Source organism: Falco peregrinus, chromosome 2, assembly GCF_023634155.1.
Source record: "Falco peregrinus isolate bFalPer1 chromosome 2, bFalPer1.pri, whole genome shotgun sequence".
NCBI lineage: Eukaryota > Metazoa > Chordata > Aves > Falconiformes > Falconidae > Falco > Falco peregrinus.
In genome coordinates, this window is record NC_073722.1 from 104,208,119 (window position 1) to 104,225,858 (window position 17,740).

The 17,740-nt window shown below is 43.1% G+C and overlaps 1 protein-coding gene across 4 annotated transcripts in view; it reads right to left on the reverse strand.

Annotated features, from left to right (window-relative positions):
- The window catches only part of LOC101912401 (sphingosine-1-phosphate transporter SPNS2), a 141,593-nt gene that overhangs the window by 37,294 nt on the left and 86,559 nt on the right, over positions 1-17,740 (reverse strand). For 3 of the 4 annotated variants that reach the window (XM_055797104.1, XM_055797101.1, XM_055797103.1), the window contains exons 5-9: positions 16,137-16,203; positions 13,367-13,509; positions 12,034-12,186; positions 10,207-10,396; positions 3,267-3,332 (exon numbers count right to left, since the gene is read on the reverse strand). In XM_055797104.1, the coding sequence (XP_055653079.1) occupies positions 3,267-3,332; positions 10,207-10,396; positions 12,034-12,186; positions 13,367-13,509; positions 16,137-16,203 (619 nt within the window). The remainder of the gene's footprint in view (positions 1-3,266; positions 3,333-10,206; positions 10,397-12,033; positions 12,187-13,366; positions 13,510-16,136; positions 16,204-17,740) is intronic. The other variant, XM_055797105.1, reaches the window with a different exon arrangement.

Sequence of the window (17,740 nt, forward strand, 5' to 3'; positions counted from 1 at the left end):
GTCTCAGAATGTTACACACTTGCCTGCTGCACTGAAGCTCATTCATTATTGCTGTTACAAGGCAGTTTTAATGCTGCTTTGGGGTGCTGGTAATTTTGAGGCCAATTTGCAAAGATGGCTGGTAAAATCTGTTTCATAATTAGCATGCTCCATAAGAAACATCCTCCCCCTTCCCTAAGCACCATCTGAGCATGTGCCTGGGAGGAGATATGGAGAGTTGTGCTCAGGAGAATAAGGCCTGTTTTGTACAAATTTGCATTTGGAACAAATATCAGCCTTTTAAAGTCTCAGGCAGTGCAGTACATTCTGCAGTGCCGACAGTTTATCAAACCTAGCACTCAGCACCTTTTACTGCAGACAATTTGAGGAACGGCACGCCGACTGTTACACTGGCAAGAACAGTAGATGAATGGAAGCACAAAGCTACGAAGAGCCAGCAATTAAACGCGGCGATAATAAGCAAACATCCTTGTTTTGCCAAGGAAATTAAACTTGCAAAGCCTCTGAAGATGCTTACCAACTTGCCTGATGGGGTTCTTAAGCTGTCATGAGATCTGTAAAACTTGGGAGAGCTATGATACATCATTTGGGATGCAGTCTCCAAAAAGCCTCATTTCTGGCATAATGAGATCAGTGGGAACAGTGTTCAGCCACTATGGCAAGCTTTTTATCCATGAAAACAGGATAATATTTATGTATATGATGAAAGTGCTACGTATTCAGCGTAAACTTAATATGATAATAATGCTTTTAAACTCCTTAGCAGCCTCAGGCAAGAAAAGGCATACTTCCGATTACACCAAATAAGTAATAATCAGTAGAAATTAATTTGCCAAACATCTGAAGTGCATCTCACTACACCATATCCACACCTTTCTCTGGCTACAACATCTGACAAAGCTGCCTGTCAAACACGGTTATAGCCCTGGCTCTCACCTATTGCCTGACTACACATCCTTTCCAAACCCCTTGCATAACACGAGCACACTCCAGACCATCTGTTTACATGCTTGCGTTGAACTAAGTGGATTTTTATTTATAGCACTTTTACAGGTCTACCCATGCTGATAATGCATGAAGCTGGGCATTATATATGACAGTTCATTTTTCTAAACAGACAAGAGAACGGCTAACTCAAGAGCTGTCATCAATTACCAAACCCCAATTTTCAACACGGTTTTAGTTTCTTTTCCATGTTTTGAAAACTGGAACCAAGAAATTATTTCTAATTATTTCAAATAATTTCTTACGGAGTTCTTTTACACTAAAGCAACATAAATAACCACAAATGCATCCCTACAAACTGCAGCTGACTATAGCATGCTGGTAAGACAGGTGGCAAACGCTATAAAAGCTATGACGAAGCTACAGGATACTGAAGTCACATTGAAATCGACACAAAAAATCTCAATAATTAAAACAGGGCAATGTTTTAATTTAGTACGCTTGATGTAACGGGGTAGTTGGTTGAAAAACGTCTGTTGGGGTTAGCCTGAGACAACGTAGGTCAAGTTTCGGCTCTCCCTCTGGCACAGGGTTTCTGGAGGACCTTGAACACATCCGACAGGTACCCTCCCTCCAGTGCTATGTGGGCAGCAGAGAGGACCTCAGCTGCTCTTTGGGAGTCACTGCTGGAGGACTGCAGGCATGCTCTGTGGCCAAGCCCTTACCTGCTTCATCCAACGCTAGTGAGGCCATGAAAGATCTGCTATTTAAACCCATCAGCTAATTCTGACCGGTTTGAGAGCTGGGAGGTCTCCTGGGAACATCCTAGCCAAAAAGGCAGGATGCAACAGAAAGCTCTGGCGGGAGACAGTAACGAGCAACGAGAAATATCGTACCATAATTTCTTCCTCAACACAACTGTCTGCAGGTGGCACATCTGTCTAAGTGTTGAGATACCACTTCATGAAAGGCCACAGCAGCCTTGAACTCGGAACCAGCTGCAGAATCCAGGCAGGTACAGAGCAACCACCCGTTCAGCCCATGCAGAGCTCTATCGCACTGAAGCTAAACTGGTAGGAGGAACAAACCTCGGTAATTAAGAGCTATCTAATGCTGTTGAAGTACACTGATAACCTTTGTTTCTCTGTGCTTTACTCACATCTGAGAGAAGTGGAATTAACCACGCCACCCCACCTCCCAAAGCGTTCTCCGCACAAAGGAGTTAAAGATTGAAAGTTACAGCAACTACAGAGCTACCTTAAAATATAAACACAACTTCGAACTTAAATCATAAACAGAACTTAAGCAGAAGCTTGAAGTTCTTTGCTGAATCAATATATCAACACCATTATCTTTACATCTAGGAATACTGAGCCAGATTGTTTTCTCGTTGATGTTTGCATAAGCAACAAATACAAGTCAAGGGAGGAGTTTTCTATTGATGCCAGACTGATTATATTTTCAGTTCTATCAACAAGCTGCCAAAAGACCTCGGGCAAGTCCTGTAATGGGTCTGTGCCTTTAGTTTCTTTCTTTTTCATACAATAAGCAACACCTCTTTAACAATGGGATTTCAACATACATTATGTTTGATAGGCTCTGTACGTCTCCGATGGAAGCATCTACAAAACAGGCAAGGTGCTCTAACAAACGTCTAGACTATTTCACATGAAAATGTACGCTGAGGTCAGCTTGCTGATTTGAAAGACTTAAAAAGCTGTATGGTGGAGAAAGAATGGAAAATGAAGGACATGAGGTGAAAAGTTCCTGACAGTTTCCTCTTGGACAAAGTGGACATAGTCCAAAAATTCTTTATACTTTCTTTTCCTCTCTCCTCTCCCAGAGGTGGTTTTCTATTGTGCATGTGTTGAATGGTAGGTTTGCTGGAGTTAAGCCAAAGAGAGAGGTAGATGGCTGCCTTTGTGGTCAGAAGAGGGAGGGAGGGAAGGATTTCCTATTGCAGAACAAAGCTGAGTTATTGATAACAAAATCCACTCATGTGCTGACTATTAGGAAACGCTGGCTGATGTCTTTGCATGTGGGGTTTTGCGCAAATACTTAAAATTTGGGGAAGCTATCTGAGTTCAGCAATAGTGTCCTTTCTGGACACTTAGTCTCCCTGGTGCTCAGGACAAAGGACAAGAAGAATCTTTTTTCTTTCTCTCTCTCTGCCACTTTCCTTTTCAACAAGTGAAAAAAATAAATAGTCTGAAGTAGGGGCTAGGCATTTGGAAGAAATTGTGAACGTCACGTTGTTCTTGCAAGCTGTCAAACTGCTCTGGCCACCAGAAGAGAAAGATGCTGTTCCATAGTACACTCACCATTAGTATGTCTGCTGTGATAGCCCAGTTTGAAAACAGAAGAGTTTCTCCGATAAAAATGCAAATCTGTTGTAACAAAACACACAAAAAGGAGATTTATTCACTTGACATTCAAAGGAAAAATAACCTGTCACAAACTTTCCTTTGTTGCTTATTTGTCTCAAATGTACACAATACACTCCTTGTTACTGTTGTAGTTTATCCTGAATATTAGAGAACTATAAAATTTCATCAGAGCTCTAGAGGGTTGGCCTGCAACTTCGTTAGTGTAAACTGTTTATGATCTACAGAACAGCTAAATAAAAGGTTGACACATTTGATTACAGATGAACATGAGAAGCCAGCATGAAGAGACATCCTTGGGCTTCCATGCTCACATCATTCTGTTCCAAAAAGCCAGTTAGAAAAGGCACGGCAGCCACAACTCCCCGAAACAGAGTAATTTTCATCACTAGGAATTAAATTATGTGTTAAGCTCTGTAGCAAGCCAGCCGAGGTTCTCAACCCACTATGTGCAAGATCCCTTCCTCCCCCAGTAGCATATTGCTGTCCTTTCTCAAGGGGACATAGGTCCAGGCACTATCCAACTCAAGCGTTACGCACTGGTAATATCTGTGTGCAGTCAAGACAGACTTAGAGTATGGGTTTTGCAACATCAGTGTCTTACGGTGAAATACAACTCTTGACTCTGTGGATACGGTCAGCAAGATACATTAAAAGCCTTGTGGATGTAGTGGGATGAGAGCTTCTTTTTGTGGTGGTGCGGTATGAACAGCCACCACATATCCTTTCCACCTCTGGCACTCCCTCCTCACTCGCTCCCATCTCATACTGCCTTCTCAGCCACGCTGGTGCAACAGGGCCAAGCAGGGATTCAGAGCAGGACACTGAGAAGGGGCAAAGAATTTTTTCTGGGGGGGGGAAGTAGGGGAAGGGCTTGTTTTGCTTATTTTTAACCCAAATCAGTTCTCTGGCGCAGTTCACTCAATGGTTTTACAAACAGTTATAGCAGTTAAAGAACTGGAAATGATCAAGAAGAGAAACGAATTTAACCCAGCCTTATCGTTACATGTTCACCAAACTGAACCCGATGGAGCAAGGGTGACACGGCTCCAGGAGGAACACTGCCTCCACCAAAAAGCTTTTTACTCTTATTTCAATCATGAACCTTTTGCTTTTATACTGTATGTTAACGATTTAGTGAAGAAAGGTAGGTTCAACAGGATGAAAAAAAGACAGAGAACCTTCCGCACACACATTTCCCTCTTCCTTTGTGTATTATGAAGAGCAGAACACATATGCTAGTTAAATAACCAGACCTGTAAAAATCAGCTCCCCCATTTCTCCCCAGTAAGAAGGCAAGCGAAACTCCTTTAATATCTCCCCCCAAAGGCTGCTTTTGGCTCAACTAACCCATTTCTTTTTGTAGCCTCTAGAGAGAAAACATTACTGCTGGAATTCCTGTTGGTAGTTGGGGATAACAGCTATGGAGACTGGGATTCTGGTAATTGAAGATTCCCTTTTTAATTGCCTTATGTTCAGTTTTTGTTATGTTGAATAGGCTACAACTCATTAATGAAACAAAGCCAGCAAGAAAGGCACCGTATGCTTTGCGCTGAGAAAACATGCAGACGGATGTCGTTTTGTGGTGTTCTTGTGAGCTCTGACAGGCTGACAGCCACGGCCGCTGCCCCGTCCTCCTTGCTTGCACATGTGCAATTTGGGGAGAAGGAACTACAGGATCGGCAGCCATGGCATGACGTGACCACCGCAACCATCTTTCCCACACACCGGTTGAGATTGCCGAAACCCCTCTGACCATCATGTCCCTGCCAGGAACAGTTAGCTTTATTTAGCAAGTCTTACGCATTGACCTACAGAGAAAGCTTCCTCTATTTGTTTCTAAAATTGTCTTTGTTTCCCACATGTTCCCCCTCCCTATCCCCTCTTTTTGTGACTGGATCTGCTTCCTCTGTGATGGTGTCTGAGCCAGTCATTATGGCCCAGCTGGCCAGCTAGGAATCTCCTCTTCCCATTTTCCCACTGTCCACTGGTCTGCCTGCCTTGAACTTGGCTCTCACTGGAAATGACAACTGCCAAGTTAAGAAACACAGATCTGATGAATCCAGGGGCTGACAGGAGTTGAAGCCACGTGTCGTGTAGCAAGAGCATCCCGGAGCCCCGGGTGGGCTCTCAGGACCTGCTCTGAAATCTGTCCTACTACAGCTTCGCAGCTGCTGTTGCTGGGGTTCTGTGGCTAGATAGATTAAATCAAGCTTGGGAAAGATGTAATCACACTTCTGAATGAGGCATCGACATGCCCTGCCTGTTCATACAGCATTGCAAACAGGCAACTGCTTGCCTTAAGCTAACACGAATTACATACACGTACCACACATACGAATCGTTACACGCAGCAAGTAAAGCTTGCCCCCTTCTGCAGGAATTCAGCACAAGTCCTATACATAAATCACTGAAATGCTACAAACTTCAGAATGCACCAGGTTTGAACTGTTGAATGTGTATTTCACCCAACATGTTTTCATGAAAACACGTATTTCATATGTGGATACTGGTAAAAGGAAAAAAAGAACAAGAGGAAGATCAAAAAGTAGGACAAAAGATACTGACATTAAAAAAAAGTCTGTCCTTCAGCTGCTAATGGGGATTTATAAAAATGAATTCATCCACTGCAAAGGGCATATGAGGATATGTGGCATTTTTGCTGGGGAGAGACTCTAGGGACGCTTACTGCAAATAGGGCAGCCTCCAGAAGAGATCAATAGCTCCTGAAATGGTCACAGTTTTGACTCCTCACACACTTTTTGAAGCCTCATTTTACACTGAGATTACAGCTTTACAGATTTATCTTCTTCCGAATCCAGCTGTGTTGTATAATATCTCACCACCTCGATTTGCTGTCCAGTTGCTCATCTCTGATGAGCTGACAGAAGCTGCATCCCCCTCAAGTCTTTCTGCTTATGTGACCAGTTAGCAAATTCTGATTCCCAAAAATAATAAAGTAGGTTTCAGAGTGGTCACACCAGCAGCTTTCACAGCAAGATCTAAGCAGGTTATGAACTCCTTCCATGGCTGTTTGCAAAGTACATATCTGTCTAGATCTTCATTATCTGTATTTCCCCCTGAAACGGTGGGTAAGACACCCATGTGCACTCTTGAATTTGTGCAGGGCAGTATCAGTGCCTCAGAAGCAGGTAAGTCACCAACACCATGTCAACAGAAAGTCCCTGGAGCTGAGACTGAGATGCTGTAAAAGCTCTATGGCAAGATTTTACCCTGAGATTTTTTTTGCTTCTGCAAGACCATAAAATCTCTTTGAGGAATTGAAATAGATGTTGAAATGGAAGTAAAACAGGAACTTGGAAGAGTGTAAAAAGGAAGGCAAAGCAAAGCACCTCTCTCCAGTCATTTGGAGATTTAAACTAGTGCAAAATCTGCAGTTGAAATGTCTGAATAGTATGATACAGTGATCCATACAGCTAATGGGTTTCAAAAGAGAGGTTTGAAACCCAACATTTCAAAGAGTATGTGTTTCAGAAAAAGTGGGACCTACAGATCTGTAAATTGCTGTTTTAAGGAGCTGGAATACAACACACAAATCTATATGCTGCAATGAAACAGACAGAACTGATTGGACTATACAGCCAAGCAAGACAGTAAAAGATAGAAATACAAGTGCCTGGGCGGCTAAGTGATATAGAATGCTGTTTTATTCCACCCTTCCAGCCATTTCTACCACTGCCAATAATTTACTGGATTAGTACGAAAAGACTGGATGGAAAAAAGAAGACTGCCTACCTGCTCCAGGTAGGAGTGGCTGCTACAGAACTGGAATAGCAGCTGCCCTCAGGGATCAAAACCACCTGCAAGACAGGACTAAGCAGGGGAGAAAAAGTATGTATGTTCAGGAGAGGAGGAGAGCAGACAGTTGACAGCCTGTAAGGGACAAGGTGATCATTCTAATGGGTATGCAGGGCTTTTAAAAAAACAAACCAACCCCCTCTCCCAAACCAATAAATTAGAAAGCAAGGGCTCTGCTGATTCTTGCTGGAGTGCTGAACACTTCATTTAAGCTGATACCAGTATCAGTTGACATTAAAAACTCCTGACTGTTAACTAGAGCAGGGAGGGAGATGGTGGTCCGGTGGCTACCACAGCTCAGTGCAAGAGAACACAGTCTTGTGGGGACACATCTAAACACTTGGAAGTGATAACTTTAAGGCTCTGAGACAATGAGGGGTCCAAACCCAGTAACTCTTCAATTTTAGCATGGTGTGATCAATGACAGAAGTCTAAGGACAGTCAGAGTACAGAAGGTCTGCAAATACCACCATACTGGGAAACAGACCAGACCACTGCTCTTGCCTTTCACAGTCATACAGAACTCAAGGATGCTGTTTCAGGATGAAAGCCAGGACATGGCTATCAAGGAAGCTATCAGAGATGAGAAAACCAACCCATAAATTTTACTGTACTCTTTCCAGAACAAGCTGTTATCATGGATTTTGAGATAAGGAAGGTAACACCGTCTGTCATGCTGTCCTAGCACTGTATCTAGGTGTTCCCAGTCCAGAGTCAGAGAACAATCTTCATTTTGAACCAATGAGACTTAAAACAGAGAGTAATGAAAAACTGCTACATCATGCAACCTTGCAACACAGGTCTCCTAGTGAAATACAAGGGAAGTAAACACCCTGAAAATCTGTAAGATTGCAGTAGCATTGAATGGCACGGAAAAAGAAGGGCTCGTGTTGGAAACTTGCCTTGAAAAAGTCAATACAACTGACATACAGCACCACTGTGATAATATCTTGTGTTAGGAGACACTGGTAGCTCCAACACAGACCACGGACCTGTTCTCTCAGTTGGGTTAGCACCTGTAACACTAAACAGTAACAGGTGTGCCATTGTTTTTATTTATTTATATGCCATGTGTGTTTATATTAATTTGTAGCGGATGGCTTGGCCACAGATCATCTAACTCCAGGTCATTTACAAACATTAATGGTCTAAGCTACCCGGACCCTTTGTAAGTTACGAATTCTCATTTTTGCAGCGACAAAACAAAGTTAAATAGCTTGCCCGCTGTCACACGTAGAATCTATAGAGTGTTCAGATCTCTGGTACCCCAGGCAGCACCATTAACTGGACTCTTAATCTGCTTCCCATGCATCAGGTCCCCAGCAGGAGGGAGCGCAAATCTAGGGCTTTGGAGAGGCACTGCTACCCACAACAGATGTGTGCTTTGGCCCAACAGCATCAGCAAACAGGCTTATATTCCTCATCCCCCCTCCGCATGCAGATATAACTTCCTTTGCAAATCATTGACTCTTTATTAGATTTACTGCTCATGCATAATAAAATAAATTGTTTCTAAGTTTGGTTAAATAATACCATCTATATTTATATATTCACACAATGCAAAATAGTCATATGGCTATTTAAAAAAAAAAAAATTCAAATGAGACCAATAACCACCTTTTGTTGCAGAATTTTTGAAACAGTATTTCCAGCTTAGAAAGGCAGGCACTTCTGCATAAAGAGACTAAACACCCCGAATGAACACGTCTGTCATCAGGTCTGAGAAAGGAGAAAATCACAGGTCTGGCTGCACAGAGGGGTGGAGGGGAATGGCATGTGCAGGGATGCGACAGATCTCTTCACTCGGGGATGGCTGATAATGAGAGGAGGTCAACGCTTTGCCAACCGGTAACACACTCTTACAGGTTGTCTGAGGCGATCATTTTTCTGAATCAAAGGTTAGTTCTCGACCATGCCACAAACCAGAGGACTGAATCTCCTTCTGACACTTTCTAAATAGCCAGAGTAGGCATTCTTGGTTCTGTCTTAATGTTTTTAAACATTCACTCTTTCTTCTCATATTCCCCCATAACAATAGCAGATATATATCTGGATATAGATATATATCCAGAAAATAACCCTGGCTCGGCTAGTGCCAGAAATATAAAGAAACAAGGAACCACATAGATTAGTTGGTTGGTTAATTGTAAATGAATTCTCCTTGCTGGGTGGAGTGTGCACTGCTGTGTGGAAGCTAAGGGTGGCCTTTCAGAAATTATCCCACTACCCCAACCATCTCATGTATTCAACAACTTCTCCCAGGTCCCAGGTTTCTCGCTATTACCCCGAAAGGGAACCCAGGACCTCTTCAATATACTGGATTTCTACTCACTGCTGAAAATAAGACTCTAGCCTGAGGCTGGATTATTATATTTGAGTTTTTTCCTTTTCCCTTCAGTCTATTTGCCTGGATCTAGCTGATGTCTTTTTAAGTACTTTGATTATAAACACTCAGGGAGGGGCCATATTGCAATCTGCATTTGTGCAACATCAAGTATTGTGGGTTCGTGGGCTATGACTAGAACTTTCAGGTGCTACAGTAATACAGATAACAACAAATTGAAATTACATGGTAATTAATATTGGTCTGCAGCAAGCTACCTAGTTATGGAAATTAATGGCACTTACAGGTAGCCAAAAGCATGCCTGCAGGCAGATTACATTGTAATTATAATTTGGTACCACCACTGCAGCTACCTTATTGCAAGGGAAGCGGCCAGTTTTCCAAATGTTGGGCAAGAGCAATCAAGGTACGGATAGAGGTATAGATAGACCAACCCAAAGGCAGGGCAATGTGGGTTTCTGTGCACACACTAAATTTCCAGCTCTGAATTCTGATGACAGTTTGTAGGCAGGGATAAGCTGTCGAGATACCCTTTTCCCTCCAGGCACATCTAGATAGTGCCAAAATGCCAAGGGGCAAAATGAAGGACAGTCAGAAGGGGAAAAAGGAGACCAACATCTCAGGCTTCCTGCAGGGAACAATGCACACAGTCTTCTAAGGAGTTTGGTAGAGAAAGTAAGAGTGAGACTGGCATATGCAAAGGATTATACTTACATAGGCTCCCACAATGCTGCTCTTGGCAGCAACGAAGATCAGACAGATGAAGATGGCTGATCCTAGCATGCCAACAGCACAGACAAGAGGATCAGCTCGCTGGGTTTTTAACCGGCACCATTTGGTTGCCCCTGCCCCTGTGATTACACCCAGGAAACCAGTAAAGCACGTGATTGCTCCGAAGATCAAGCTATTAAAAAAAAAAAAAAAAAAGAAAAAGAAAAAAAAAGAGACAGGGGTTTTGTTTGAGTTTATCCCAAAAATAGGCATGGTCTTTGAACAAATTATTAGGGCAAACTGACTAATGGAAAGCACACTGGCTTTGCAAATTTAGAATAAAATAAATGAGCTTCCCCGCTGAGTGCCTGTGATTTTAGCACTCTTCCCCTGTGATTAAGAAAAACACAGCATATGAAATTCAGCCTTGTTCACAGGCATTGATCAACATGCAAAGGGCTCACACTGCTTCTTTGCGTGGGACTGAGCTTCCTATAAAGTGCATTGTACAGCTAATTATGTATGCACAAAACTAAGTAATAACCTGCACATCGATCACATAAGGGGAAATCATGGACAGAGCAGGCACTAGGAACCTTAAGGGAAAGGAAACGACCAAAATTTTAAATGTCAGAGACTTTCAACATACTTTGACTTTCTAACTCCCTTCAGACGACTTCAAAGAAGCCTTCTTTTGCTGTTAGGTTATACATTTGAAATGTGTTAATTTAAATTTAACGAGCCAGGAGCTGTCAAGGATTCTCCCTACTGTACGTGCAGGACTTGGATTACAGACAGAATCTTTGGCAACTCCGTTAACAGCAGCTCCAGGGCAGCTCAAAATATAGGTGTCGTCAAGGAGTGGAAAACTTCTCTTTGTAAACAGCAGATGGGCAGTCAGACTGCAGCTGTATTTTCTGCTCGCTGCATTTTTGCAGAACAGACTGAGACTGCCCGCTGGACACTCTAGTTGATGGTACTTCAAACTACTAAGTAGTTTACTTGAGATGAGACTGTGTCAGCTAGAGCAAGAAGGTTTTACTAATACCATTTTTCCCTCAAAAGCTAAAAAGTGAAAGAGCTGACAAAAGGCAGTTTTTTGTATCTTTTATTCACCTGGATAAATGCTTTTTTAGCATTTTCTGGTTTGTGCCATCACCGTAAAGCACAGAACAATGAATTACTTTTCATAGTTTATGTGCTGCACGTGACATTATATAACTGGGACTGGAAAAACCCAACCACTGTATAACATCAAGCATTCCAGACCAAAGTGTCCCAGATCTGCACCATTCTTCAGCAAAGATCAGCCTACACAATAGTACATGGAGCAATGAAACACGCTGACACACTGAAGTCCTTCCCCACACAGAAACAAAAGCCTGCAGGGTTAGTCCCTGCAGCCTTTAGGGGAACCAGTCCAGCCTCTGAATTACAGCCACCTCTGAATTATAGCCACCACCGTGGCTGCCCAACCTGCCAGCTCATTCTGCTGCTATCACAGGTAAGTATGGGTCTTAAGAAACCAGATTCTCAGCTCTCCAAACATCCTCTAAGGCGAAGACAAAAGTATTTTTTCTACTTCTGCACTAACGGCCTGGGAACTAAGACAGAGCTGAGGTCATTGCTTCTGCCTTGGTTTGACTTCATGCAATGAAGAAGAGAAATAAAACCTAGTTTACAATCCCAGCATTTCCTATCATTGTTGCAAAGACCTAGAGGAAATTACAGACATTCTAGTAACTTGACTCTGTGGGACTTGCCTGTTTCCTCTGGTACAGCCCTCACCTCCTTATCCCCCTCTTTAAAGCAGTGGAGTATGAAGCTCACCTATCTTTGGTGCTGCAGGGCTGCGAGCTGCAGGTCTCCGCTGTCTTCTGCACGACCTGTGCTCTGTGAAGGTAGAGAGGGATCCACATGCCAAGCGCCCCTGTGGCAAAGGAGACAGCTGAGGTGGCCAACGACGAGAACACATAGCTGCGGCTGTGGAGACGGCAAGAGGCAAAACCAAGGGAAGGTTCAGTGGAAAAAGTGAAAAAGCAGGAGCCCCAGGACAGCAGCCTGTGCTTTGGTGACAACACAGTATTCTCCCATACGAACCACCTTTGCCAACGGGCAGAGAAAAGACAAGGTACAAAGCAATGGAGAATAAGCAGCACAGAATATTTCTTCATTAGTGATGCTCCATTGATAATAATGTACTTAACTCTTCAGAGAGACCATTTTTTTGTGGGACTGTTTCAGAAGACATTCAGGACTTAGTCACTAAGACATCATGTGTGAACCACGGGGCTTTCACTGTAATATCACCTGTTTATCTGGATGACTAGTTTCACTTCTCCCTCCCCATTTATGCCACCATGTGATTACTACTTGGATAAACTACCAAAATAAGTAATATATAAATATTGATATATTAACCATCATCACTTTTCATAGTCCTTTGAGACTGGATGACAATACCAGGAAGGCATTCTAGCTGGCAGCTCTAAAAATGAAGGACACCACATGTTTTCCATCAGAATTCCAATGTAAGACTGAATTCACCAGTGCAAGTATTTGCATATTCACAGGCGAGTTTTCTGGAAGCAAGTACAGCTGCTTCAACACTCACAAGCATGCCATCTTTTATGCACATATACAAGCACCCAAGCACATTCAGTGCTCGTGCATGCAGTCACATGTGGCTGTATAAATATATATATTTAAACTTGTCATGTAGCGCAAGCTTTTGTGTATCTTCTCCTCTTAAATTGCCCTGGCATTTAACTCTCTTTTTCCCCTCAGCACATTAGCTCTTTCAAGGAAGAAAAAGGATCTAAGCGTCTGAACAACAGTGGCACAACAATTAGTACAGGAACACAGCAATTTCTACACTTCAAAAGCCTTGATTTGTCTGAAGTATGAGCCAAACAAAGCAGACGCTCTCTTAGATCCCAGTCTTGGAAAGGTTAGAGCAAAAACTGGAATCTATCGTTGTCACTACAGTCGATGCCTCATGAAAACATAACCGTGATTTTTTTCCCTAGGTCCACAGACTAAACTTCCTGCAACTCCCTGCGTGTTGTCACCTTCCAGTCTCACAGCTCTAAGAAGTACAGGCCATTGGATGTTCCAATTAAGCGTTAGAGGCAAGGCACGCCTTTTACTAGAGTGCTCTTACTTTCTAATCAGCGCTTTCATGTCTCTTGGCCATGAGGTCCGAGCCTTCAGCTGTCCCCCAAGTTGTTCAACATGTCCTCTTTTAGCAGCAGGTACAAATATCAAGATGAGTGTCCCTGTTATCATTCCCAGGAGCGGAGATACCTGCAAGAAAGGAACAGGGAATTAGCACAGGAGTCAGGAGGGTTTGCTATGGCTAGTCAGTAAGAAGCAGATTATGTTAGTTTTGTTTCAGTGACTTGATTCTTTACAGCTAGCCAGAATCCGTAAGCACACTGAGGCATCTGCTCACTTCCTTCCTCCCTGTCATTCCCTGGACCTCTTATCTCACTCTGGAAGCAAGCAGCTCTGAGAATACTCTGATTAAGGCAGCCCATTTCTTTGTGTTATTAAAGTACCAAGATTCATCTAAACACAGTTCCTCAGTGCTGTTTAACTCTTTGGAACCCTACTCCCAGCTGGACTGAGAGACCAACTAGTTTGTGGGAGAGTGCAGAAGCCTTTTAAAGGCAATGAGGCTAGGTAAAAGATTTCTGGATGTAGGTAGTATGCTGGCTTAAAAACCCTTGCTTGACAGGCATCCCTCTTCCAGCTAACCCAAATGGCTTCCCATTTTCAGGCGGCTTCCTCCGATGACCTCAGTGTACAGCAGACACTGAAAATTCAGGCTGGAAGATAGGAAAATGACACATTGAAGGGTTAGGTTTCCGAGTTTCCAACCCTTTCTCCCAATGACTAGAGAAAAATACAGCGATCCCACACTGTTTTGCAAGCTTCAAACATGAGTCTTGTTTTCACACTGACATTCCAACATCATCAGAATGGTAAATAGCTCCATTAGGAAAACAGGAACATAGATTTTCACTGAACTATCATCACTTCTATGCACGCTATTTTAAAAATAAATTCCTGTTCCAAAAAAAACACGCTTCCAATAATAATCTGAGAATGGCCTTTACACATACAGCAGTGTTTCATGGCCAAAGCTGACAAACCCAGAATTCTTCTAGGCAAGGGGAGACAAAAATATTTCAGAACTGGGAATTCAGGAAAATCCCTCATCCAGGGATAAATGAAGCCTGATACAGTTATCTTTACTACAGTTGAACACAAGACACGGCACTGGCAAAATAAATGGAAATGCTGGGCTTTTCTAGGGCCGTATCATTTAAAGCCTCTTTGATTTTCATCTAAAGGCTTAATGCCCCAATGGGACAATATCCACCGAGACCCAGTAATACTCCAATGAAACAATGATATTACTGCCACGGCCAGAGACAAAGCTGCCGCTTGCCAGTGTGCCCTTCTGTCTTCTTCAGCCCCCTGAAGTACAGATTATCGCTGACCTCTCCTGGATCTGGAGACCACAGGAGATCCTAGAGGGAAGCATCACCTAGGGGAATCTTTCACATCTCACAATAGCATAACAACTGACACAGGGACAGAGGCTGCTTTACACTGATGTCTGGAAGTATTCACCATGTGCTGTTTGACCATAAAAACTAAGCAGTGCTGTCCATACCAACCATCATAGAAGTGTGCAGCTTGTCAGAGTCCCCACAATTTTGCACAGTCAGGGAATCATGCATCAATGTGTCATTTATAGTGGAAATTATGACCCCTATGACCCCATAAGGGGTACAGGCTTGAAGGAAGTCTGGATTTCTCATGATAACTATGGAGACTTCATCTGAAAAGAAAGACGCTAGCGAGGGTTTCTTTGCACAGATTAATCATTTGGAGTTTACAGATAGAAACACAAGAGCGCCCCAGTGTATCACCCTCATTAAAGCCCAGTGACCAGGAGGAAGGACTTTGGGGTTTCTTATTCCTTGTGCTGGCCTCTGCTCAAAAGTTAATTTTACCCTTTAAAGTATTTCTGCTACTGAATGAGGTAGCCATCCTCTCGGTGTAAAGCTGCAGGCTATTCAACCTTTCATTTCAGGTTCACAGCTGGAAACTACTCTCCGCTCTCCTGGCTGCAGACAAACCATTCACGGTGATTTTCCTGGCTTGGCTTACCCTTGCTGGGCAGGGAGGGAATGGCTTGTGTTCCAGAAGGGCACATTTGCTTGAGATGGGAACCCATGTATTTCATCACCTGCTGTTATAAATGGTGTTGGCCTGAGCTTCATGAGATTCATTGTCTTCATGTAGTGCCAGAGCCAGAGAATGCACCTCACGGGGGCTCATGCCACCCAGACCGCCAAAGGTCAGAGAACAGTTCTGCTGGGACGCTTCCTCTCCGCTCTTTCAAGACATCTTTGTCTGCAGGATCCGTTTGTGTGTATGTGATTGGAGTGTATTATCTTTTCAACACATTTATCAAGGTCCCAAGAGGTTAAAATAGAAGGAAACCGACTGTCTCAGGGCAGAAAAACAAGCGGAAACTGGAACAAAGTGTTTTTTCCTCAAAGCAGGAAGCCATTCTCGGAGTTTCTTGACAGCAGGGTACTGAAAGACTGTAGAGTTGATTTAAGGCCAATGCCTCATCTTCCCATCCCCATCAAGAAATCATGGTTGACTGATAATAAAGTGATCGGAAAATCCTTGCTCCGAGGCAGGGAAGAAGCCAAGTACAATGAGCCAAACCCACATACCTTTCCCATCTGCTTAAAGAATGCATCTGCTATGCACCTAATATCCATAGACGTAATTCCTAATCCTTCACCTTCTGTATATAGTAACAGTTTGAGGAGCTTGTGACAGAACTCCTCATAACACTCATCAACCGATGCAACTGTTAAGGTGTTATTAGGAGAGTGGCTTACCCGCAACGCCCAGTGCCAGTCTCCAGCAACCTGCTTCACACTTGACCCGGTGATGTATCCCAAGCCACTGCAAGAAATACAAAGACGAGAGTCAGTCAGAGCTTTAACAGAGCACTTCAGTCATAGCTGTTCTTAAATAGAGATAAAAAAGAGGCATGATCAATTTTGTGTCCTAGGGTCTCTTCTCCTGCAGGAAGAAACACAGCGAATGAAGGAGGTGGTGGCTAATAAGTAACTCTTCCCAGCACTGTTGATCTAAAAATGCTCAAATCTGATGCAAATTTGGACACTGCTCTCAAGTTTATGGCTGACATTTCAATCTACATTGGGTGGAAACAAAGCCTTGAAAAGAATTTCCCTATTTAATTTCTACATCAGGCCTTTCTGTGCACTAATATGAATATTTAACAATTTTATGTTCAAGCTCTCAGTTAAGAAGCGCCCTTCAATGACACATTCGATCACTAAGTATTTTTCTTGTCATTTGATAGTACTTGATTGAAATTATCCACGAAGAAACCATTTTCCATAAGCTTGTAAGAAAACCCAAGAAGAACGCGCAAGACCATCTGATGGGAGAACATCAGACCTAAAGCTTGGGAATCCCCTCTGAAGATAAAGGAGCAACAGAACCTTCAGCTACGTGCTAAGAATTACACTGTGGTAACAAAAGGTGGCTCAGGAGACTAGATGGAGGTGAACGTAGCCACACTTCTTTCAAGGTGAACTGAACGGATGTGAATATCCTTTTTTTTTTTTTTTTTTTTTTTTTTTCCAAAATTGCTGCATTAGTTGAGTTTGCCTTGGCTAGAAGTTGCCAGGACTGCTGTGGGGCAGGTGTCAGCCACCACATGCCTTCACTGAACAGCCTGCTAAGCTTTGGAGGTTGCCATTTATCACCAACCCAAAACTGGTTTTTTTCCACAGACGGGCCCCAGGCCCCAAAATCAAACCATGGATCCACACCTCTGTTGGATATTAAGATAATGAAGCCCCAGAATCAGGCTCAACAGGATGAGTATTTGTCATTTCATGCTAGCCATAGTTTGCTGAGTTCTCCATGCAAATATCTGGCATCCTTGGTCCTCTTGGGAAAATATCCTGTTCACCAGTTAAGGACTTGGCTATCTCTTTTTCCTCAAGAGCAGAGGGATGTTTGTGAGTTTTATCTCAGGGATGAGTGCTCTAACTTGTAAAATGCACCACCCAAACCCCAAAGTTTTTCCCTGAGTTGGGGGGATTAAACTGCTGCCCTTGTTTTCCCTGCTGGAAATGAACCCACGATGCCACTATTGCACAGGATGTTCTCCAGCTCTGGGAGTCGGTATGCAAGCTATGTGAACCCACCCCTACAACCTCACAATACAGGGTCAGCCATTATTTTAAAAGAAAAAAACAAAAATAAACTAATCACAAATTCCCTGCTGTCCCAACAATGTGATACTGCAGTGGGCTGATAAGGGGACTCAACTGAAAGAAAATGCTGGAGGAAACAACTGCTCCAAATCTGAGTGTCTCTTGCTTTCATCAGGCATCCGTGGGCTGGGCTGTCTGCCACTACTCTGCTTCAAGACTGAGTGTGAACTATCATTATGGTTTCTCCC